This window comes from Panthera uncia, chromosome B4, assembly GCF_023721935.1.
Source record: "Panthera uncia isolate 11264 chromosome B4, Puncia_PCG_1.0, whole genome shotgun sequence".
In the NCBI taxonomy this organism is placed as follows: Eukaryota; Metazoa; Chordata; class Mammalia; order Carnivora; family Felidae; genus Panthera; species Panthera uncia.
In genome coordinates, this window is record NC_064809.1 from 121,768,585 (window position 1) to 121,793,165 (window position 24,581).

General features: G+C 36.6%; 1 protein-coding gene across 2 annotated transcripts in view; it reads left to right on the top strand.

Annotated features, from left to right (window-relative positions):
• The first annotated feature begins 7,138 nt into the window (after window positions 1-7,138).
• The window catches only part of WASHC4 (WASH complex subunit 4), a 59,436-nt gene continuing 41,993 nt past the window's right edge, over window positions 7,139-24,581 (top strand). For both annotated transcript variants that reach the window (XM_049626214.1, XM_049626215.1), the window contains exons 1-13: window positions 7,139-7,266; window positions 10,641-10,780; window positions 12,128-12,181; window positions 12,275-12,340; window positions 13,254-13,299; window positions 13,766-13,833; window positions 16,944-17,026; window positions 18,589-18,631; window positions 19,092-19,195; window positions 20,659-20,779; window positions 22,285-22,408; window positions 22,508-22,635; window positions 23,642-23,802. In XM_049626214.1, the coding sequence (XP_049482171.1) occupies window positions 7,206-7,266; window positions 10,641-10,780; window positions 12,128-12,181; window positions 12,275-12,340; window positions 13,254-13,299; window positions 13,766-13,833; window positions 16,944-17,026; window positions 18,589-18,631; window positions 19,092-19,195; window positions 20,659-20,779; window positions 22,285-22,408; window positions 22,508-22,635; window positions 23,642-23,802 (1,199 nt within the window). In that variant the 5' untranslated portion in view covers window positions 7,139-7,205. The remainder of the gene's footprint in view (window positions 7,267-10,640; window positions 10,781-12,127; window positions 12,182-12,274; window positions 12,341-13,253; window positions 13,300-13,765; window positions 13,834-16,943; window positions 17,027-18,588; window positions 18,632-19,091; window positions 19,196-20,658; window positions 20,780-22,284; window positions 22,409-22,507; window positions 22,636-23,641; window positions 23,803-24,581) is intronic.

Genomic DNA, 24,581 nt, shown 5'->3' on the forward strand with positions numbered 1-24,581 from the left:
CCAAAAAGAATAAAATAACTAGGGATAAATTTCACCAAGGAGGTGAAAGCTCTATACTCTAAAAACTGTAAGATATTGATGAAAGGAATTGAAAACAACACAAATGGAAAGATATATAATATTAATGGATTGGAAGAATTAATATTGTTAAAATGTCCACACTACCTAAAGCAATCTACAGATTTAATGCAATCCCTATCAAAATACCAGTAGTATTTTTCACAGAATAAGAACAAATAATCCTAAAATTTGTATGGAATGACAGAAGACCCAAATAACCAAAGCAATCTTGAGAAAGAAGAACAAAATTGGAGGTGTCACAATCCCAGATTTCAAGATATACTACAAAGCTATAGTAATCAAAACAGTATGGTACTGGCACAAAAACAGACACACAGATTAACAAAATAGGATTAAAAGCCCAGAAATAAACCCACACCAGTATGGTCAATTAATCTACAATGAAAAAGCCATTGTAGAAAAAAGACTGCCTTTTTTTTTTTTTAAATTTACTTCCAAGTTAGCACATAGTGCAACAATGATTTCAGGAGTAGATTCCTTAATGCCCCTTACCCATTTAGCCCTTCCCCCCTCCAACAACTCCTCCAGTAACCCTCTGTTTGTTCTCCATATTTAAGAGTCTCTTACGTTTTGTCCCCTTCCCTGTTTTTATATTATTTTTGCTTCCCTTCCCTTGTGTTCATCTGTTCTGTGTCTTAAAGTCCTCATATGAGTGAAGTCATATGATATTTGTCTTTCTCTGACTAATTTGGCTTAGCATAATAGCCTCTAGTTCCATCACATAGTTGCAAATGGCAAGATTTCATTCTTTTTGATTGCTGAGTAGTACTCCAGTGTGTGTGTGTGTGTGTGTGTGTGTGTGTGTGTGTGTGTGTATATGTATATGTATATCTCACATGTAACACACACACATACACACACACACGCATATATATGTATACACTACATCTTCTTTATCCATTCACCCATCAGTGGACGTTTGGGCTCTTTCCATACTTTGGCTCTTGTTGATAATGCTGCTATGAACATTGGGGTGCATGTGTCCCTTCGAAACAGCATACCTGTATCCCTTGGTTAAACATCTAATAGTGCAATTGCTGGGTCGTAGGGTAGTTCTATTTTTGATCTTTTGAGGAACCTCCATACTGTTTTCCAGAGTGTCTGCACCAGCTTGCATTGCCACCAACAATGCAAAAGAGATCCTCTTTCTCCACATCCTTGCCAACATCTGTTGTTGCCTGAGTTGTTAATGTTAGTCATTCTGACAGGTGTGAGGTTGTATCTCATTGTGGTTTTGATTTGTATTTCCCTGATGATGAGTGATGTTGAGCATTTTTTCATGTATCAGTTGGCCATCTGAATGAAAAAACTGCCTTTTTATTAACTGGTGCAAAAGAATGAAACTGGATGACTTTCTTATACCATATACAAAAATAAACTCAAAGTAGATTAAAGACCTTAATATGAGACTTTTAACCATAAAAATCCTAGAAGAGAGCACAGCAATAATGTCTCTGATATCAACTGCAGCAACGTGTTTCTAGATATGTCTTCTGAGGCAAGGGAAACGAACAAAAATAAACTATTTGAAATACATCAAAATAAAGAGCTTCTGCACAGCAAAGGAAACAACCAACAAAACAAAGAGACAACCTACTGAATGGGAGAAGATATTTGCAAATGACATATCTGATAAAGGGTTAGTATCCAAAGTATATAAAGAGCTTATACAACTCAACACCAAAAGAAACCCCAAATAATCCAATTATAAAATGGGCAGAGTACATGAACAGACATTTCTCCAAAGATGACATATGGATGGCCAACAGACACATGAAAAGATGCTCAACACCATTCATCAGCAGGGGAGTGCAAATCAAAACCACAATGAGACATCACCTCACATGTGTCAGAATGGCTGGTATCGAAAAGACAAGAAATAGCAAGTGGAGGAAAGGAAACCCTTGTGCACTGTTGGTGGGAATATAAATTGGTGCAACTACTGTGGAAAACAATATGGAGATTCCTCAAGAAATTAAAGATACAAATATCATATGATCTAGTAATTATACCACTGGGTATTTGCCCAAAGAAAACAAAAACACCATTCAAAAAGATGTATGCACTCTTATGCAGCATTATTTATAAGAGATAAGACATGGGAACAATTCAAGTATCTATTAATAGATTAATGGATAAAGAAGTGGTATACACACACATACAGAGGAGTATTACTTGGCCATAAAAAAGAATAAGATTTTGCTACTTGTGACAACATGGATGGACCTGGAGGGTATTATGCTATGTGAACTAAGTCAGACAGAAAAAGACAAATACCAGATGATTTCGCTTATATATGGAATCTGAAAAACAAAACAAACAAACAAGCGAAACAGGCTACCGTACAGAACCTAAAGACGGTAGCAAACGTTGTGGAAGAGACAGAAAAGAAATAGTGAGAATCTAAGACCTGACATCATTTGAATCCTGAAGCCTAATGCACATGATGGCTAATTCCACCACTACATGTTTTAAAATAAACATACAGTAAAATTGATTTCACTTTTGCTGTACAGTTCTATGAGTTTTAACCTATGTGAAGATTCATATAAGTAACATTGCAATCAGGATACAGAAGAGTTCCATTCCTCACCCTAAAACTGCCCTGTTCCTTTGTAGTCTTGGCTACCAACCACCCCACCCCTTAACACTGATAATCTCTGCTCTGTTCTCAATCACTGTAGTTTTATCTTTTCAAGGCTGTCAAATAAATGGAATCACATACTGTACAACTTTGTAGATTTTCTTCATTCGGCACAATGCCCTAGAGATTTGTGCTCATTGGGGATTTTCCAGATATGTTGAGATTTTTTTTTTGTTATTGATTTCTAATATAATTCCATTGCAGTCAGAGAATATAACCATAAAATTTCAGTCCATTGAATTGCATTGAGACTTGTTTTATGGCCTAGCATATGGCCTACCACTTGCTGAGTATTCCTTCAATGAGAAGAAGAAGATATTTGTAACTATTAGGGGGAAAAAAGAGTAAAGCAGGGATCAGGAGTGGTAGTAAAGAGCATCACACCACTTAGTTTGCATTTACAATGTGCCAAGAAGCATTTTGAGTCCTTTACGTATACTGTAAGTAGCAGGACCTGTTTGAAAAACTGCACATGGTTTGGCATCTCAGCAGAGCAGAGTGGGTGTAAATTAGGGAGTAGTTGAGGCAGAAAATTTAGAGAATAATCAAAGGGCAGATTTGAAGAAGTCTTGTGTTCCATACTATGAAGTGATAATTCCGAACCGAGGGCCATGGGAATCTGCTGAAGGATTTAAAGTGGCACATCACCTGATCAGGTAGGTTTTGAGAAACTTCACTTGGAGAACAGTATGGACGATGGAAAGAGAAGATCTGTCACAGGTCTACAATAATTGTCCAGGTGAATGATTCTTTTGGGAAGAAATATATGAATTAACACACTAGGAATCTTTTTGACAGGTACACATAGGTCTCTGCGACGCATTATTATGTGAAATGTCTCTAGTGAATCATTACCATCGACTTTCTATTGTTGGAAACATGCTTTAAATGTATACTAGGAAACAAGCTCACCAAGACCATAGCTCTATAATATGTAAAAAGTGTTTTGGTATGGAATAAACTGGTACTTAAGTTGTGGGTATAAGTGTTCAAGGCAGGAACTCCTGCAAGCACCTTCTGTGGGCAGCTGTTCTAAAGTTCTTTGAAGCTCTTCAAATAGTACCATGCTGTCTCTATAAAAAAATTTTCCCTTCTGTTTCCAAGCTTGCCTTTCAGGCAGTACTGTTAAGAACAAAGAAAAGTAGAAACAAGGACATTTAATTCCTCAAGATGATTATTTGCCTTCTGTAGACGAGGCCTGAAAAATGTAAGACATCTGCTGTAATAAATAACTTTCAACAGTACATTTCAGTTTATAGGGAATGCGCTTTATATTTCATATCTAACTAATACAATTCTACGCCCTGGAATTTTATTTAAATGTATGTCAGATCAAGAGAGGCAGTAAGATTTCTTTAAAAAATAAGGTTATAATGATTCAAAATAGCAAACACTTTTACTGTATGCAGTTGGCATTGTTCTGTTTCTTTCATGTATAAACTAAATTAGTCCTCATAACAATCCTAAGATGTATTTACTATTATCATTCCCATTTTATTTTTTTAATTTTTTAAAATTTTATTTAAAAAATAAAAGAGAGACCTTCTTCACTCCCTCTCTTTCTCAAAATAAATGAGAGAACTTTTTTTTTTTTTGTAAAAAGGAAAAATCCAAGTAAGTTAAATCCTATTTAACATATAGTGTAATAATGGTTTCAGGAGTAGAATTTAGTGGTTCCTCACTTACATATAACATCCAGTGCTCATCTCAACAAGTGCCCTCCTTAATGCCCATCGCGTATTTAGCCAACCCCCCTCCCCCGCCCCACACCCCTCCAACAACCCTCAGTTTATTCTCTGTATTTAAGAGTCTCTTATGGTTTGCCTCTGTTTTTATCCTATTTTTGCTTTCCTTCCCCTATGTTCAGCTGTTTGGTTTCTTAAATTCTACATATGAGTGAAATCATATGATATTTCTTTCTCTTATTTCACTTAGCAAAACTACATTCTAGTTCTATCCACATTGTTGCAAATGGCAAGAATTCATTCTGTTTGATTACTGAGTAATATTCCATTGTAGATACATAGCACATCTTTATTCATTCATCAGCCAATGGATATATGGACTCTTTCCATAATTTGGCTATTGTCAATAGCACTGCTATAAACATTGGGGTACACGTGCCCCTTCAAAGCAGCATTTTTTTGTATCCTTTGGATAAATACCTAGTAGTGCAATTGCTGGGTCATAGGGTAGCTGTATTTAATTTTGGGGGTTTTGGTTTGTATGTCGTTGATGATGAGTGATGTTGAGCATCTTTTCATGTGTCTGTTAGCCATCTGGATGTCCTCTTTGGAAAAGTGTCTGTTCATATCATTCCCATTTTAAAAATGAGGACATTGAGGCAGAGGTTAAATTACTTGACCCCAAATCACATGACTAGTTAAGTGACAGAGATTTGGACCTACACAATTTGCCTGTAGAAACTGTGTTCATTATAGCATGACACTGCCTCTTGCCTCTGATTTATTAACTTTAATAGATTAGTGAATTTGCATATTCAAATTGCTCTGACCTGTAATTTCAATGTATCACAATCAGCTATGGGGAGATTAATTACAGTGATTAATACAAATGTGAAGAGTATAGCAAGTTGAAGTCATGATCATGCAGAAAGTAATAGGAAAAAGGATGGGGGCATCTGGGTGGTTCAGTCAGCTGAGTTTCCGGTGAGTTCAACCCCGGGGTTAGCAGCGCAGAGCCTTCATAGAATTCTCACTCTTCATCTCTCTCTGCCCCTACCCGCTGTCTCACTCTCTCTTTCCCTCTCTCAAAATAAATAAGTAAACATTTTTTAAAGGAAAAAAAAATTGCCAGCCAATATGCACTGAGGTTACTGTTATTTTCAAGTTTGTTTCTTTTCTTTTCTAAAATGCCCACTAAGACTACAAGCATCATCTGGGTGGGTTCCACCTTTCTTGCCTTTTTTTTTTTTCCATAACAATCTCTGTATATAGCATGGTGCCTGGTACTGAGTGGACATTCAAATACTTGACCTACTGCAGATCTACCGGTCTCAGGGAATGCTCTTCCAGATACCTTTTACCTGCTTTGATTAATTTAGTTATTTTTGGTCCTTTTTAAGATTACAGAAGACTTTAATAAGCTTTCATTGTTAAAAATTAAAAAAAAATACATAAAGAGATAATAACAAAGCTCGAAAATCCACTTTTCAAATCACCAACACATACTCTTTTCCAGTTGGCCTCTGTCTTGTTTAACGTAATTTGAGTTCTCTTTCTATGCATTTACATGCACACATGCACAAACGTGTTTACATAAAAGTATAAAGGTAACCACAAGTCGACATTATTCGGCAACTGCCTTCTGTCAGTTTCTCATGTCTCCATAAATGTATTTCAGTTTTGGGGCGCCTGGGTGGCTTGGTCGGTTAAGCATCTGACTTCGGCTCAGGTCATGATCTCACGTCATGATCTCACTGTCCTGAGTTCGAGGCCCCGTCACTGACTGCTCAGAGCCTGGAGCCTGTTTCAGATTCTGTGTCTCCCTCTCTCTCTGCCCCTCCCCTGTTCATGCTCTGTCTCTCTCTGTCTCAAAAATAAATAAACGTTAAAAAAAATGTATTTCAGTTTTAAAAACAGCTATCTAGTATTTCGTAATATGTATATATTAAACTTTATGTAATTATCCTCTGTTGATGGGCATTAAGATCATTTCCTGTTAATATATATTAAAAACCATGCAGCAATGAACACTGCTGTGTAAATATCTGTATACCTGTAGAATTACAGGGTAACACAGATCTCTATTTGCGGAAAAGCCCAGTTAGTCAGCATTTTGGAACACATTTAAATAGTGCTTCTTCTCCGCCCCCCCCCCCTCGCCTTTTTAAGAAGAGGGGACGCGGGATAGGTTAGAGCAAGGTAAGCAGAGTAGTAAAATGCCTCGCTGGGGTGTTCGCGAAGTAACTCCTCTCACACACCGTTTTTTCTTCTCAAGATCAATCAGCACAGGACTTGCAAGAGAAGAGCGGCAAAAACTCTGATGGGGGGGTGGGGGTGGACAGGGAGGGCATTGGCAATTTGTGCTTCTTGTGAGAAGCACCTGGACAGCGACATCCTCGAGGACCACGCCCTCCTGTTAAGCCACTAGTGCGTCAATTTTGCCCTTCTTAGGCTAGACTGATGGAGCAACTCCCCAGGTATTAAAAATGACCTGGAGACACCAGGGAGAAGTCAAAGGCACCGATGTGTCTTCAGATGTGAAGCGAACGGCGGTGAGGACCAAGTCCCAACCGCAGGACGCCTCGAGCACCGCCGCCGCAGCGGCCGCCTCCGGCCGCCGCGGACGACTCGCTTTCCCAGCGGCCCCCGCGGCCCATAGGGCCTTGAGCCGGGCCTGCCCTCGCGAGCGGGGGCGGGGCCGGGGCCGGAAGTCACGTGCCTCGACAGCCGCCCGGGTGAGGCTGCCTCGGTCGCCCAGTCTGGTTGGGGCTGTGACTGTGGGAGGCGCCGGGGTGATGGCGGTGGAGACTCTGTCCCCAGACTGGGAGTTCGACCGCGTTGACGACGGCTCACAGAGTAAGGGAGCGGCAGGGCAAGGGCTGCGGGTGGATGCTCGCCGGCCCGCCTCAGCCCCCCACCGGCGGCGCTCCTGCGGGAGGGCTCTGCGTCGTGGTCGCCGCGCAGCCGTCCAGTTCGGGACACTTGCTGCCCCTTGAAGTGTGAGAGGGACGCGCCCTCGGGCGTTGCTTTCGGGGTTGGGGCTCCAGCGGCGGTGGGTCAGGCCGGCCGGGTCAGGGCTCAGCGTCCGGGGCGGTGGCTGTCCCGAGGAGCCCGTGGTGCCCGGGGCAGCAGGCGTCCCCTCTCTGCTACCCAGGGCCGGGCGGGGTGCGTCCAGGGAGGCCCAGCAGCCCGGGGAGCCGAGGCTGGCCCTGCCTGTGGCCTCTCGGGGCTTTCGCCACATGTGCGGAGTGTGCAGTTCTAGAACGGGCTGAGTGAGGTCCGGGTTCCTGTTTTCGCTTTCCTGTTTTTCTACTTTTCTTCCAATCAACTTTTGGAAGTTTGAGGATTTTTTCTGCATGTTCTTACAGCGTAGAAGACAGCGGAAAAGCACTCTTCACGCGGAAAAAATAAACGAGCGAGTGCCAGTTTACCTCCTTCCGTGCCTTTTATTTACAAGTAGCGTTTTTCAGAGATGTTCTGTAGCTTCCGTTGCACCTAGAAAGGTTGCAAAAATTAAGCAACTTATATTTCATAAAATCGAGTCGTTTCGTTTCTAACTTGAAAGTCCAACCCCCAAAACCAAAGGTAGAGACCAAATAATTATTTCAGTCAAACTCTATTTAAGATTAATTCAAATTGGTAATGCTTCTTATCTGTAGTGCTGTTAATCTGTTTAAGTGATACGAGGGATTGAGACCTCCCGCTTGTGAATTTGTTTCTTAATGCAGTTTTCCCAAAAGGTGAATGTAATTTTTAAAAATTACACGTGAACCCTGCCTAACTTTACAAAGAAAAAAAAATCATGTGTACCAACTTACATGTAATTAAGTAAGAAGCATGAGCTCAATTCATAAATGGTTTGCAGTTTGTCATAAAACATTCCATAAGTTAGGAGCTCTTATGCAGCATAAAAAAAAATCTTGGTGGTAATGACAGAGTCCTTCAACTTTTTTTGTGGAGAGGATTTTGTATTTACTGTTATAAAGTGAACTGCGCCTTGTCACGTATGAGGTTTCATGGACAGAGGCCCCTTACTCTAGTATCTTCAAAAAACTGTAATGAAAATATATTGCTAGGTTTGAAAATGGTTCAACTGAGAGTAGGATGATCGGATTCAGTCAACAGACATTTTCTGCATCCTAGGAACTGTATAAAGTATTAGGGCTGCAGAGATTACACAAAGAATGTTGAGATGAGCATGTAAATACGTTTTTGGATTTTACTCTTGAGGAATCGCCCTGGATTTCTTCAAATCTTTTTATCATAACTTTGTACTAATTTTACAACTATTGATTATTTTATCAGCAAGGAGCTTTAATGTTCTTGCAGGTTATCAGTTGCCCATTGCTTTGTGAATTCCCAGACTAACTGCCACCATGCTTTTCTGGCATTGTCATGAAGAACTCATTTGCTGGTTAAATGCATGTAATTGAGAATTAGGCATGTATTTGGGATTTCAAGAATCTCTCACAGTTTTTAAATTTATGAGTCATATCTAGATCGTCTTTTAAAATTGCCTAGGTTGGGGCGCCTGGGTGGCTCAGTCGGTTAAGCGTCCGACTTCGGCTCAGATCATGATCTCGCGGTCCATGAGTTCGAGCCCCTCGTCGGGCTCTGTGCTGACAGCTCAGAGCCTGGAGCCTGTTTCGGGTTCTGTGTCTCCCTCTCTCTCTGCCCCTCCCTCGTTCATGCTCTGTCTCTCTCTGTCCCAAAAATAAATAAACGTTAAAAAAAAATTTTTTTAAAATTGCCTAGGTTACTCCTGCAGTCAGATAGGAACCTCACTGAATGGAACTGAGAACAGATCCACCTGATCTAGATCTCAGGCTCTGAGCATTAGTTGCAAAATAAGGGAGATTGAAGAGCTAGGTCTTTTATCCTTAAAACATAATTTATCTTAGAGTTACTTTGCATTGCTAATTTGAGAGAAAAATTTTAGTTTTTTTTTTTTTTAGAAGACAACGACTGAATAGTTATTCACATCAATAAAAGAAACTGAATTGGATTTGCTGTCTTTGGAATAAGTAATTAATTCTTATGTATAAGATAGAATATCTCCTTTTAGTATTAATTTTGATGACTAGACATACTTTTATTGTCCAGTTGATTCCACTGACCCCTTAGAGTCATCTATTGTGTAAATTATGTAAATATTACCACTGTATTCTATACTCAGTGTTCTTCATTTGGCTTTTCCAACTCTATTATGATAGTGAAGTCATTAAAATATCTTGGTGAATTTTGGGCGTTACAGAAATAACATGATAGAGCAGGTCTAAAACCGTTTTTAAAAACAATATTTAGATGTATTTAAAAAATTTTTTTTCATGTTTATTTATTTATTAAAAAAAATTTTTTTTTTTAATGTTTATTTATTTTTGAGACAGAGAGAGACAGAGCATGAACGGGGGAGGGTCAGAGAGAGAGGGAGACACAGAATCTGAAACAGGCTCCAGGCTCTGAGCTGTCAGCACAGAGCCCAACGCGGGGCTTGAACTCACAGACCGTGAGATCATGACCTGAGCCGAAGTCGGACGCTTAACCGACCAAGCCACCCAGGCGCCCCATGTTTATTTTTGAGAGAGACAGAGTGTGAGCGGGGAAGGGGCGGAGAGATGAAGACACAGAATCTGAAGCAGGCCTCAGCCTCCGAGCTGTCAGCACAGAGCCCCTTGTGGGGCTCGAGCACACGAACTGTGAGATTGTGACCTGAGCCGAAGTTGAATGCTTAACCGACTGAGCCACCTAGGCACCCCTGGATGTATTTTTAGACAGTAGTTTACAGTCTAGAGAATTAAAAATTACCTTTTTAAATTTTGCTTCTATGACAACAGAGATTTTTGCGCCTGATACAGGTCTTTATTTATTTTTTTTGCAAAAAAGTTATGACTAAAATATAGGATCAAGATGTTGAGCTATTGAAGGCATTATTCACATTATTTATGGGGTAAATAGGACAATAAATTTTTCATAGTACTTTAAAGTTGTAGTTTAAATGTGGTATTACTGTATAACATGCACAGCTTTTAAAATTACTATTTGGAAAAGATGAAAAGCTGAATTATTGTTTAATTTTGAAACTTTATTTTCAAGACGTCCAGACATTCCAAAGTAATACATTTAAAAATGCTTAGTAAGTACTTTGCTGTGACTTTTGAGATTATTTGAAGTAAATGTCCTGTAATTCATTACTTGTACTTCTTACATACTATTTTAAAATTTAAATTTAGAAATTCATGCTGAAGTTCAACTTAAGAATTACGGGAAATTTCTTGAGGAATATACATCTCAACTGAGAAGAATTGAGGATGCATTGGATGATTCAATTGGTGATGTTTGGGATTTCAATCTTGATCCAATAGCATTAAAGGTTTGATTTTGTTTTATTTTTAATTTATGTGTGTATTTTCAGGACATACTATATCTTGAAAACATAATTTTAAAAAATGGAATATACAGTTGGCCCTTGAACAATGTGGGGGTTAAGGGCACTGACTTCCCATGTCATTGAAAATCTGCATATAACTTTTGACTCACCAAACTTCACCTCCTGTGGACCAGAAGCCTTACCAATAACATAAACAGTTCATTGACACATATTTTGTCTGACACATATTTTGACACAAATTATGTATTATATTCTTACAATAAGCTGGAGAAAAGAAAATGTTATTAAGAAAATCATGACGAAAAATACATTGACAGTACTGTACTGTGTTTATAAAAAAATGAATCCACATGTAAGTGGACTCACACAATTCAAACCTGTGTTGTTCAGAGTTCAACTGTATGTTTTTATTATTTGGAATCTAGAGAACTGAAACTTGGAGGAAAAATTGTTAATTTCTTCATCTCTAAGCCATGCAGTTGGGTTTTTTTCGTTTTTTTTTTTTAAATGAATGACACAAACCTCTTTGAGGTAGCCTTTGTTTTTCACCAAGAAAATGAAGAGGGTTGGAATAAAATATTCAAGCTTTATTTTTTCCTTATTGAGATTATTTTATGTGCAGTGAAATACATAGATTTACAATATACTGTTCGGTGAATTTTGTCAAACATCCATATCCATGTAACTCTAATGAAAATATAGAAGATTTCCATCATTTCCCCTTATGCTATTTAGAGGATCTTAATGTGGGAGTACTGGCTTTTTTGGTTTATTTTTTAAGTTTTTTATTTAAATTCCAGTTAGTTAACATATAGTGTAATACTAGTTTTAGTAGAATTTAATTTGGGAGTAATTTCTTAATGCACAAAATAAGGCATTCCTGCTCTGTTCCATTTTCAGATCATTCTGTCTTGTTTTATCTTTGAAACTGTAATCGGTTACCACTTAATAATTAACATTTACTGAGCATTTGTTATGTACTAGACACTGCCCTCAGTTACATATTGACTTTTTCAGTAACAGTTTTCTTGAAATTCACACATCTCACAATTTTTGGAATTCACATATCGTATAATTCTTTGTTTTTTTAGTGTATTCACAGAATCCTGCAGGTATCACTAGACTCAATTTTAGAGCATTTTCAACACCCTCAAAAGAAATCCTATGCCCCTTAGCAGTCACTCCTGATCTAGTGTGGTGTTAGTGCTAAGTACAGGGTTCAACGCAAGTTTGAATAGAATAGATAGGGCTAGACTCAATTTGTGTATTCAAAATTTCAGTGATTTTTTTCAAATTAAAAAGAAATGTTCTTTCCCTCTGTTACTATAGCTTTTGCCTTATGAACAGTCTTCCCTTTTGGAACTCATAAAGACTGAAAACAAGGTACAGATTTCTAAACCTAAAAATCTTATTTTTTTGAAATGTTTAGTTATCTGCTATAACTTATATTTTTTATGTTTTTACACATGAAACTAGGTCTTGAACAAAGTCATTACTGTTTATGCTGCACTTTGTTGTGAAATCAAGAAATTAAAGTATGAGGTAATTATTTGTACTCTTAAGATGTTAAAAACATGATATAAAAGCAAATATGTGCTTACATATACAGTGTATATAAAGATTTATTGCATGTTGAATGAATTGTTTATTTAAAGTAATACTAATAATAGTGATTACCATTCACTGAGTGTGCTTTCTGTGTACCAGACACCATAGGAATCCTGTTCATACGTAGAATGAAAGGCAGATAGTATGAGGAATAGATGAGGAAACAGATGAGCTTAAAGAGGATGTCACTTGCCTAACATTTTACTAGTGGTAACTGTTTGAGTCTGGGTCTGCATACCTTCAGAGTCTGTGTTATCTGCCACATATACTAGCTTTCTAGATATAATTGACTTTTTAGCCTTTTTTTTTTTTTTTTTTTTTAAAGTGAGCTCCATGCCCAGCATGGGGCTTGAAGTCACCACCCTGAGATTAAGAGTTGCGTGCTCTACTGACTGATCCAGCCAGGCATCCCAAGATATAACTGATTTAAAAAAAAAAAAAAAAAAAAAAAGCTTTGGATTTTTAATATGCTTTGTATTACCTTACCCATGGGTCATTAAAACTCTGGTAGAAGTTGGTAAACTTCCTCTTTTTTTCTGTACCCTTTTGATACCATGCGGTTGCTTTCTCTTCTCATGAACTAGTGGGAGGATGTGGGACAATTAGAATGGTTAGAAAAGACAAAGGCAAGTGTAAAGAAATTAAGAGATAACTTTGAGTATTAATGATATCTTTGGTAGTCTAAAGATAAATTGAATTTACCTGTTTTGTAAGCAGTTTTTGAATTTAAGTGAATTTGTATGTGATGTAGTCCTCTGATTATTATTAAATATGGATAACTAAGAGAGCCTAGGAATTTAAAAACAAAATAGCAACCTTTAAAATTATTTTATTTTTTTTTAAACAGGCTGAAACTAAATTTTATAATGGTCTCTTGTTTTATGGAGAAGGAGGTAAGTTTTAAAATTTTACATCGTAATGTCATAATGCCTTTTTGACATTGAAATGAACAAAAAGTTGACAATTCTAGGACTACCATGATTATATAATGTATTAATGTGAGAAAAGAAATATTCAGATTTTTTGTTGGTTTATTTGTTTTCATAAGCAGATGGAAAAAGCCTGAGTGATGAAGCAGCAGCATATTCTCTAAAATCTATTTGTGATATTTTTATAACTTACAAAGCACCGTGGCTAGATAAGGATTTTCCTTGAATTCACTAAATAGTGAAACAGATGATTGTTTTAACTGAATCATTAATGATTGTCTCATTTTTCTTTTCAGTATAAACATTCTGTTTTCAATAGTATGCAGTTTAGAAGATATACTAATAAAAGTTGTATTTATTTTTCTTTTTGGGTCTTGACTAAGTTTAAACTAAAAAATTGAAATATGACTCTTTATGTTGCCCTTTAAAGCTACAGATTCCAGCATGGTGGAAGGTGATTGCCAAATTCAAATGGGAAGATTTATTTCATTTTTACAGGTAACTAGTTTTGACTTTTTGCTGTTTTTTTCTTTTTTTTCTTAAAGTTTGGGTAGATTACACTCAAAAAAGAGTTCAAATGCTAAGAACGTGTACTGTGAGAGTAAGACACTTAGTTGGTATTGAATTATAGTTAAGAGGTCATAATTCCTGAAAGATTTTCATAGCATTTTATGGAAATCAGGTATCAAAGTAAGTTTGTTTCTTTCTTTCATAATTTCATTTGTGGACAATTTGTCACCATGCCTTTTAAAATAATTTAAACTTTGGGGTCCTTGGGTGTCTCAGTTGGTTGAGCGTCTGACTTCGGCTCAGGTCATGATCTCGTGGTTGGTGAGTTCGAGCCCCGCACTGGGCTCTGTGCTGACAGCTCAGAGCCTGGAGCCTGCTTCGGAGTCTGTGTCTCCCTCTCTCTCTGCTCCTCCCCTGCTTGCTCTCTGTCTCTGTCTCTCTCAAAAATAATAAACATTAAAAATAAATAAAAGTTGGAGGGCTGAAAGAAAAGAAGGTGAGAAAGAATGACATCTTGCCATTTGTAGCGATGTGGATGGAACTAGAGTGTATTATGCTAAGCAAAATAAGAGAGACAGATACATGATTTCACTCATGTGGAATTTAAGAAACAACAGATGAACATAGAGGGAGGGAAAGAAAAATAAGATAAAAACAGGGAGGCAAACCATAAGGGACTCTTAAATACGGAGAACATACCGAGGGTTGCTGGGGGTGAGGAGTTAAGTGGGTGATGGGCATTAAGGAGGGCACTTGTTGGAATGAGCACAGGGTGTCATATGTAAGAGATGATGGGTTCTACTCCTGAAGCCAGCACTACCCTGTATGTTGAGTAACTTGAAAGTGCATTTAAAAAAGTGAAAAGAAGATAGGTTATCCAGAGAAAGCAGATACCACCTCTGCATCAAGGGAAAAAAGGGAAAGGGTTGGGGTTGCCAGAATCTGGGAGTTTGGAGCAGGAGCCCTGTGGAGTTAGTGGTCATATCTATGAAGGAACCAGCGCTGCCTGGTGGGCTGGTACCTCTGAGACAGCAACATGGGGTTGGTTCTGTAGTGCTGAAAGAAGCTGAAGGCTGGAGCAAACTGCCGTTGATGGGGTGGACTGCTCTTGTCTGGGTTTTATTGATAAAATCAGCAAGAAGTAGGGGCGCCTGGGTGGCTCAGTTGGTTAAGCATCCAGCTCTTGATTTTGGCTCAGGTCACGATCTCATCATGGTGAGATTGAGTCTCTCGTTGGGCTCAGCATGGAGCCTACTTGGGATTCTCTCTCATGCTCTCTCTCAAATAACTTAAAAAAAGAAAAAGCAAGAAATAGAAAGAATGTCCTTTTCCTGCCCTCTAGTGTCCTTTTAGTGCCACCTGTTGACAGAACCTAATGGGAAACCTTCTGACAGGAGTCTAAGAAATGTAATTTGCAGGGTCCCCAGTGAATGTGTCAGTTTCTCTGTCTAGTTTTATCAAATTTCACATTTCTTATTTTCAGGATATTCTGTATGGTGCATACAAGTTTAAAATTGTTGATCATTCTTTGTAAGTTGAATCTTTTGTGTGGTAACCCTGTTTAACTATAACAATTACATATGTAATATATGATTGCATAAGGATGTGTTATAAACTATAGCTCTGATATACTAACAAACTCTATTTTGTCTGATATTATCACTGTCCCAGCTCTGTTTTAGTTAACATTTTCTTGATTTATTTTTTTATATTCTCTCAACCTTTCAGTATCGTTATGTTTGAGTTGTGATTCTTTAAAGTCACATGTATCTGGATTTTGCTTTATTACATGATCTGAAAATCTGAAGATCTCTGTCTTTTAATTGGCTAATTCTATTTTATTTAAATAGTCTATTATTTAAATAGACTTGTTTCTTCCTTTTTTATTTTGTGCTATTTGTCTGAATTTTCTGTTCTTTGCTTTTATTGAACTTTTAGAAGTTTAAATAAGAAAGGTAAAACTAGAGCTATTTAAAAAAAATTTTTTTTAATGTTTATTTTTGAGAGAGAGAGAGAGAGAGAGAGAGCAAGCGGGGGAGGGGCAGAGAGAGAGGGAGACACAGAATGTGAAGCAGGCTCCAGGCTCTGAGCTGTCAGCACAGAGACCGACGCGTGGCTCAAACTCATGAACCATGAGATCGTGACCTGAGCCAAAGTTGGACGCTTAACTGAGCCACATAGGCGCCCCTAAAACTAGAGCTATTTAAGTAAAATTGAAATGCATTATTTATTTTTGTTTTCAAACATTTAAAATTGTTTTTGGATCTCATTGACAGCTGCATAAAATTAAAATTTTAAACCTTCAACAAGTGTTTCATAAGCCCTAGCATATGTTAGGAACTGTTCTTGGTGCTGGGGATACAGCATTGCACAAAACCAACAGAAATTCCTGCCCTTGTAGAACTTAAAATTTAGCCACAGATTTAATCAGGCTTTAAATACTTTTGCATACCAGTTGTTTTTTTAGGTTTAAGCGTTGAGAGCTTCTGAAAAGAAATTTTCAGAAGGTATGGGACATGGTAGATGCAAATTAATTTTTTCATGACAAACATATGCCTGCAGTCAGTAGTATTTCCCTTTCTGTGTACCAAATCTGTTTATAGATGAGGTTAAGGGTCATAAGCATTTGAGGTTATTTCAGAGTGACTTCTGGAGAGCCTTTCCCTCATTGTCCTACTTCCTAAAATGCCAGCTCTTGAGCTTCTTCGTTCAGGTGTTCATTTTTTTATTCACTTCACGGGACAGAACTTTATTGAGAAGCACTTGAGGGTTAGTCACCATGCTGGACAGTGGATACTTAAAGAAGGAATAAGATAGTCTCTGTCATTTAAGAATTACATGAGTAACTAAAGTATAATCTTTAAAATAAAAGTATGAATGAAATGCTGTGGGGACAAAGCAGTAGAAATGACTTTGGGATGCAGGAGAAGGGTTAAGGACTGCTTACTTGAAGGATGTTTGGAATTGTCTGTCTGCAGGTTAACTGGAAATTTTACTGGAAAACTGTTTTGTTTTTGTTTACCATTGTTACCATAAAATAGAGAAATGGTGACATTTAAAAAGCAACTATGTAACATATACTCAACTTGTCATTTCAGGAACTATCTTGTTTTGTGACGAGGTGCTATGAAGTGGTGATGAATGTAGTCCATCAGTTGGCTGCCCTCTATATCAGTAACAAGTAATGGATTTTGTAAATATTTGTGCATTTATAATAGAGATGCAGGGAATGTTTTTCTAAAACTAGCCAGTTACCCGAAATAATTTTTCATTTGTTTACTTATTCTTTCATTCATTTATTCAGCATCTTTTGAAGATGCATGATGTTTCGAACAGTACTTGATGTGTATAATACATAGGTTAATAAGACAATTTCTACCATGGTAAATGATGTTATCTCTCTGAATAAGAATGTTGACAGAATAAACTTAAATTTGATTATATAGAAAAGGCTAATATGGAATTAGAGCTTGTACCAAATTCTCTCCCATTATTTCTCCTTTACATTGTTTCCTGGCTTATTAGAATTACATGGGACGTTTCTACAACTGCAGAATCTGGCGGAGTGGTGCCAGGGAATCTACACTGAAAAAGATTTTGGTTTTACTCAGTTGATCTTGCAAGTTTGAGAACCACTGTTCTAAATCAAGAAGAATAATCAAATTTTCATAGAGCCCTTACTGTTCTTAGTACTACAGAGTAATATCTCACATTTGATTAATTCTTTATACTTAAAAACTTTCCCATTTGCTATTTAATTATAATCTTACAGGAACTTTGTTTAGGTATATGACAAAGGGTTCTCAATTATGAGAAGCATCTGAGACCCAGAGGAATTCTATAAGATTCCATAGCAATTGAGATGCTGTTCTTTTGATCACCAGGTCCATTCATTGTTGTTCTTAGTATACCAGAATGCATCTTAACTGTTGCTATGAACTGGAAGACTGTGTTAACTGTTTCTCATTCTCACGTTTTTCTCTGCAGTTAGGTGTTTACTTTATGTTCTGTTCTTTCACTGCAGCTGTCCTCAGGGCAGGGGGGCATGAGAGCATGAGAGCGTGACTACACATCTGCAGTATCTGATGTGTAATTCAAAGAGAACTCCCCACCACCATGCCCCTGTCCAAAAGAGATGAAATTTATTTGTATTCTGAATTTAATTTTTAAAATATTCTATCCTGTGGAATATCTGTATGTGCTTTGATGTATAAATACTGTCTTAAATTATTTACTGTTGAGTAGGAGATGCCTAGGAAGTAAAATTTGAATTATCCTGGGGCTTTTGACTTTGGCATGTTGTTTGTATGCATTGTTTTTCAGTAGGAATGAGAACTCAGAAATAAACCTGACTAGTTTCCAAATGCCAGTTTGGGTAAGATAACGAAGATTCTGGGTTGGGAATTGAAAAATTCTAATAGTTGAGAAAGAAATGAATATCAGTTTCACTATTTCTCCACCTCCATCCCAAACTTGATCCTTCAGGTTTAAAGGCTAGGGTTATTCATGGGTCACATATGGTCATTTCCCTACCCGTTGAGTTTAGGTATAGACAAGGATAACCCTGACTCGGTATACATGTTCGTTCTCTTCTTAGAAAAGTGGAGTGTGGCCCCATAAATTATAGTGACTATAGCTGAAATAAAGCTAAATACATGTTAAAAGTCCAAGAGCTTCTGCTATGTGTTTTTCTTAAAAACAAAAAAGTGTTTTTTTTTTTAATTGGATGCTATTTTATTACAGGATTGCACCCAAAATTATAGAGACAACTGGAGTTCATTTTCAGGTAAAAGTCATTTAACTTGATCTGTAAAACTGTAATTTTTACTATATTTTGCTGTGGAGTTTGTGTGATGGGGGAGTACAACAATTATAGCAAGACTCTTCAGAAAAAAAATTTTTTTTGCTTCTTTTTAATTTGTGAAGTTGATGAGGCATTATTGACCCACTAGCGATATAATTCTTAGTTTTTCCCAGTAGTGGCCCAATGCAGATTCTCTAAGTGGTCTCTTTGGAGAGTGAAATAATTCTGCAATATCCCAGTTAAGGATGAAATAGTGGGCAAAGCGTTTCTCTAAGGTTTACTGTTCCATCTGAGGATTAATAGTTTCATTTGTACGTTAATAAACTGATTTACCCACTGCTTTAATTCAGTAATTCGCCCAGTGTGTTTAACTTTAAAAATCCATAGGAAGCTTAACTTGTAACTAGTGATTAAATGGTAATCATTAAAGGTTTTTTGACAGACTATGTATGAGCACTTGGGAGAGCTGCTAACAGTTTTGCTTACCTTGGATGAAATTATTGATAATCATGTCACATTGAAAGAGCACTGGACTATGTACAAAAGGTGAGCCAATTAAATGTTTGAAATATTCTCTTTATATAGTTAACGTGTTAGTAAAAAAGAAACAAATGTAAATGATGCAGCTCTTTTAAAAGACCTAGAGACCTATATTTAGAAGGATCTCCTGTCACATGTTTCTATGAATACAGTAACCATTTTTTTAATTAATAATTTATTTACTTTTTAATTTACATCCAAGTTAGCATATGGTGCAACAATGATTTCAGGAGTAGATTCCTTAATTCCTCTTACCCGTTTAGCCCATCCCCCCTCCCATAACCCCTCCAGTAACCCTCAGTTTGTTCTCCATATTTATGAGTCTCTTCTGTTTTGTCTCCCCTGTTTTTATATTATTTTTGTTTCCCTCCCTTATGTTCATCTGTTTTGTCTCTTAAAGTCCTCATATGAGTGAAGTCATATGCTATTTGTCTTTCTCTGACTAATTTTGCTTAGCATAATACCCTCTAGTTCCATCCATGTAGTTGCAAATGGCAAGATTTCATTCTTTTTGATTGCTGAGTAATACTCCATTGTGTGTGTGTGGGTGTGTGTATACATATATATACACACATGTATATATACGTGTATATGTACGTGTATACATATATATATACGTATATACGTACATATATATATATATATATATATATACACATCTGCTCTATCCACATCTTTATCCACATCTTTATCCACATCTTTATCCACATCTTTATCCACATCTTTATCCATTCATCTGTCGAAGGACATTTGGGCTCTTTCCAGACTTTGGCTATTGTTGATAGTGCTGCTATAAACATTGGGGTGCATGTGCCCCTTCGAAACTGCATACCTGTATCCTTTGGATAGATATCTAGTAGTGCAATTGCTGGTCGTAGGGTAGTTCTATTTTTAATTTTTTTGAGAAACCTCCATTCCAGAGTGGTTGCACCAGCTTGCATTCCCACCAGCAGTGCAAAAGAGATCCTCTTTCTCCACATCCTCGCCGACATCTGTTGTCTGAGTTGTTAATGTTAGCCATTCTGACATACAGTAACCATTTTTAAATTTCAGATGGGCTTGTTTGAGAGTATGGTATACTTATATAAAGCATCCTAATACTTAAAGTATATTAGAATGTTAATTTGACTACCTTAGAACTCAGAGTTATTTTTTTCTTGGGTTCTGTTCAAGTGACAGTTGTTTTCCTGAACTTGGTTTTATTTCATTGTATATTCTTAAGACTTCTTTAAGTCCAGGGATTTTATTTAGTTCATCTGGTATCTAAGAGTACCAGACACCTGAATTTAGGATGATATAAAAAAGGCATGATTAGAAAATTAAATATCTTAGCATTGTTTTTGTTCAGGTTTTCAAATGTGTAGAGCCAAACAAGCAATCAAACAAATGTAAAATTTTGATTTCTCGAAAATTTTTCAATTGAAGAATTATTAGTAAAATTGAAGGTCTTTCTCCTAATCTTCCACAAGGTTACTGAAATCTGTCCATCACAATCCTTCAAAATTTGGAATTCAGGAAGAAAAGCTAAAGCCGTTTGAAAAGTTTTTGCTGAAGCTAGAAGGGCAGTTACTTGATGGAATGATATTTCAGGTATGACAGCTCTATCAGGCTATACTAAATGGGCTTGTATTAGTTGATCCAGCTCAGAACTCTGTATGACACTTTGATAGCATACCACTGAAATATGTTTTCTTTAGAAGTGTTTGGCTTAAAACATTGTCAGTGTACTAAATGTAATTATTTCAGTACCTAGTAGCAAACAAAATTAATGGTACTAGTTGTATTTGGGGTGAGGGTTTTGTTTTTTTTTTTAATTATGTAGAAGGATAAAACTATTCAAGGATTAAGATCTAAGCAGTTGCTTTAGTGTTTGTTGTTAAACTCTAGATTTGGGTGTGTTTAGGGACGCCTGGATGGCTCAGTAGGTTAGGTGTCTGACTTCGGCACAGGTCATGATCCTGCCTTCATGGGTTCAAGCCCTGTGTTGGGCTTTGAGCTGACAGCTCGGAGCCTGGAGCCTGCTTTAGATGCTGTGTCTCCCTTTCTTTGTGCCCCTCCCTTGCTTGTACTCTCTCTCCCATAAATGAATGAACGAATGTTTAATTCTTCCTGGGCTCAGGGAATATAATTTGGGTCTGTGTAGTCCAGGTAGCTTCCTACTATTTACTAGCTATTTTAAGTTTAAATTAATTAAAATGAAATAAAATTTCACTTTCTCCACCACTTTCACGTGCTTAACAGCTGCATATATATAATCTAATCATTGCGGCAGACACTTCAAACTTACATGTTGTATATCAATAATATCTTAATAAAGCTGAGGGAAAAATAGCCACAATTAGTCTGTGACTAGCTGTCCTGTCAGCATAGAAATGTAGAACATTTCTATGATCACAGAAAGTTCTATTGGATAGCATTGCTTTGGGTAGTATTTATTAGAAATTGCAATATATTTATATTTAAAATCTGCTTCAAGGTTATTTTTAACATATTTTTACATAATGACAATAAAAAATTGATATATAGTTGACACATAATGTTAGTTTCAGGCATACAACATAGTGATTTGACATCTATACATTATGCTATTCTGAGGATCACACATTTTACAGATTGATCCCAACTATTGTTTATACTAATTAACAGCTGATATATTCGATTCAGAAGATGATTTTTTGTCATTGAGTCTTTTTCCAGGAGACATTCTGATACATGCTATAATAAAGTGCTAGGAAAGTAATCATCAGAAAAAATACACTATTCTCTTAAAAGTGCATGGTAAAATAATAAAACGTTTTCCGTGCTTAATCAGATACATCTTCCATACGTCACTGAGCATCACTGTGTATATCTCTTCATGTAGAATTTTGGATTTGTGGTTCAGTTGTATTTCACTAACTAGGTACTTAAGTACATAAGTACATATTTTTCACTCAAAAGGATTTAGTTATTAGATGACATTAAGGTAAAAACTTGAGCCTCAGTGTTACTGAGATTAAAATGATGAATGTAGAAGTTTGTCACACGGTGTATATTTAAGTCTGTTTAATAACTTATTGAAAGTTTAAATTTCCCTTTAAATGTTTCCTATTTAGGCCTGTATAGAACAGCAGTTTGATTCTCTCAATGGAGGAGTATCTGTGTCAAAAAATAGCACTTTTGCTGAAGAATTTGCACATAGTATTCGCTCAATTTTTGCAAATGTAGAAGCCAAACTTGGTAATGTAAAATGCATTTTTTAAATTTGTGTTGATAAAGTTTGCATTTCCTTGAATGTAGAATTAAGTATATTTTTCTCACATGGTGTTGTTTTATAAGGAGAACCTTCTGAAATTGACCAGAGAGACAAGTACGTTGGAATTTGTGGACTCTTTGTACTGCATTTTCAAATTTTTCGGACTATTGATAAAAAGTTTTATAAATCTTTATTGGACATTTGTAAGAAGGTAAGAACTTGGAACTTTTTTTTTCAACTTGAGTAGGTGAAAAAGATTTTGGATAAAATTGGATATTCTAAAATGTATTTTATTCCTGATTATAAAAATAGTAATTTTTACAGTACTTTGTAATAATTATAAAAATAATACTATAAGAATTTTTAAAAACCAAGCATTCCCAGAGCACCTGGGTGGGTTGAGCGTCCAACTCTTGATTTTGGCTCAGGCCATCATCTCATGGTTTGTGAGTTTGAGCCCTGCATTGGGCTCCACTTTGGGCTCTGTGCCCACAGCGTGGAGCCTGCTTGAGATTCTCTCTCCTCTCTGCCCATCCCTCATGCTCCCTCTCTCTCTGAAAATAAGCATTTTTTAAAACCCAAAAACCAAGCATTCCAGAAATAAGTAACATAGTAAATGGAAGTACTGCATAATTCCACATCATATAAATACCTATTCGTGGAAGTTCTTCCAGATTTTTTCCTATAAATTAACTTCCTATTACTGTCACTGCTGTTTTCTTTTTCTTTGGTTCTTCTCCTCTTCTTGCCATTCCTTCTCATTATTGAAGTGGAAAAAAATTAAAATTTTTTTTTTTTTTTTTTTTACATCTTTGCTATTTCCATGATGTGACACACCTGATTTCAAAATTGAAAACTTTGTGTGTAAAATCAAGTGATATGTGACCATGAGAATCCAGCCATCTTGGGTCTTTTATTTTTTCACTAATATAGAATAAAAGTAAAAGTGGTGAAGATTGAAGTTTCTGTTTGCTTTTTGCATATTTTTATCTGAATATCCATGAGAGTGTGTAAGTGTTTAATATTTAGGCAGAATAAAACTTTCTCATGTCCCATATCAGATATTAGAATGCCTTAATTGTGCCACAGTAAGATAATTTGTGTCATAATGTATAAATGATTGTAAGTTGTCTTCCCGTTGTGTATTATAGGACTATTAAACAGCTTACTGTTAGCCTGAATTTATTGATTTCCCTCTCTTACATTTACTATTTCAGGTACCAGCCATCACTCTAACTGCTAATATTATTTGGTTTCCTGATAATTTTTTGATCCAGAAAATACCAGCAGCTGCCAAACTTCTAGACAGAAAAAGTCTTCAAGCCATTAAAATACACAGAGATACTTTCCTACAGCAGAAAGCTCAATCACTTACCAAGTGAGTTTATAAGTACCCGTAACGAAAGTGTTTAGATACTTTATATTCTTGGATCTTACACTGACTCTAAATATATGGAAAATATTTGGTTATAAGATCAAATGTACTTACTCCTTACCAGAGAAGAGGTTAGACAATCTCTAGGAGGCTTAATTTTTAGGAGTTTTTTTGGTTTTGTTTTAAATGTTTTAGGTTTAAACTTAAAGATGCAGGAAAATTGTACTTTATGGAGATGTGTGTGTGTATATAGGCACACATACATATGTATACATGTATTTGCAGACATATACACATACTTTTTATCAGACGCATTAAATATTTTGTGTAGAGTGAAGTTCCTGCAGTAGATGTCATTTGATGACATTAAAAACATTGGGTGTCCATGACTCAGTGATAATTTTTGGAGGCGTTGACTTTAATTTGATGCACTCCTTTTTTTAATTTGTATTTTTATGAAAGTAACATATGTACATACTTAAGTCCAAAAGTACTAAAAGTTGAAAGGGAAAAACAACTGTCCTCTGTTCAGTTTCCCCCTGTACCTGAGCCTGTTCCCTAACAGAATACTTTTTTTTTTCAATATATGAAATTTATTGTCAAATTGGTTTCCATACAACACCCAGTGCTCATCCCAAAAGGTGCCCTCCTCAATACCCATTCCCCACCCTCCCCTCCCTCCCACCCCCCATCAACCCTCAGTTTGTTCTCAGTTTTTAACAATCTCTTATGCTTTGGCTCACTCCCACTCTAACCTCTTTTTTTTTTTTTTTTTTTTTTTT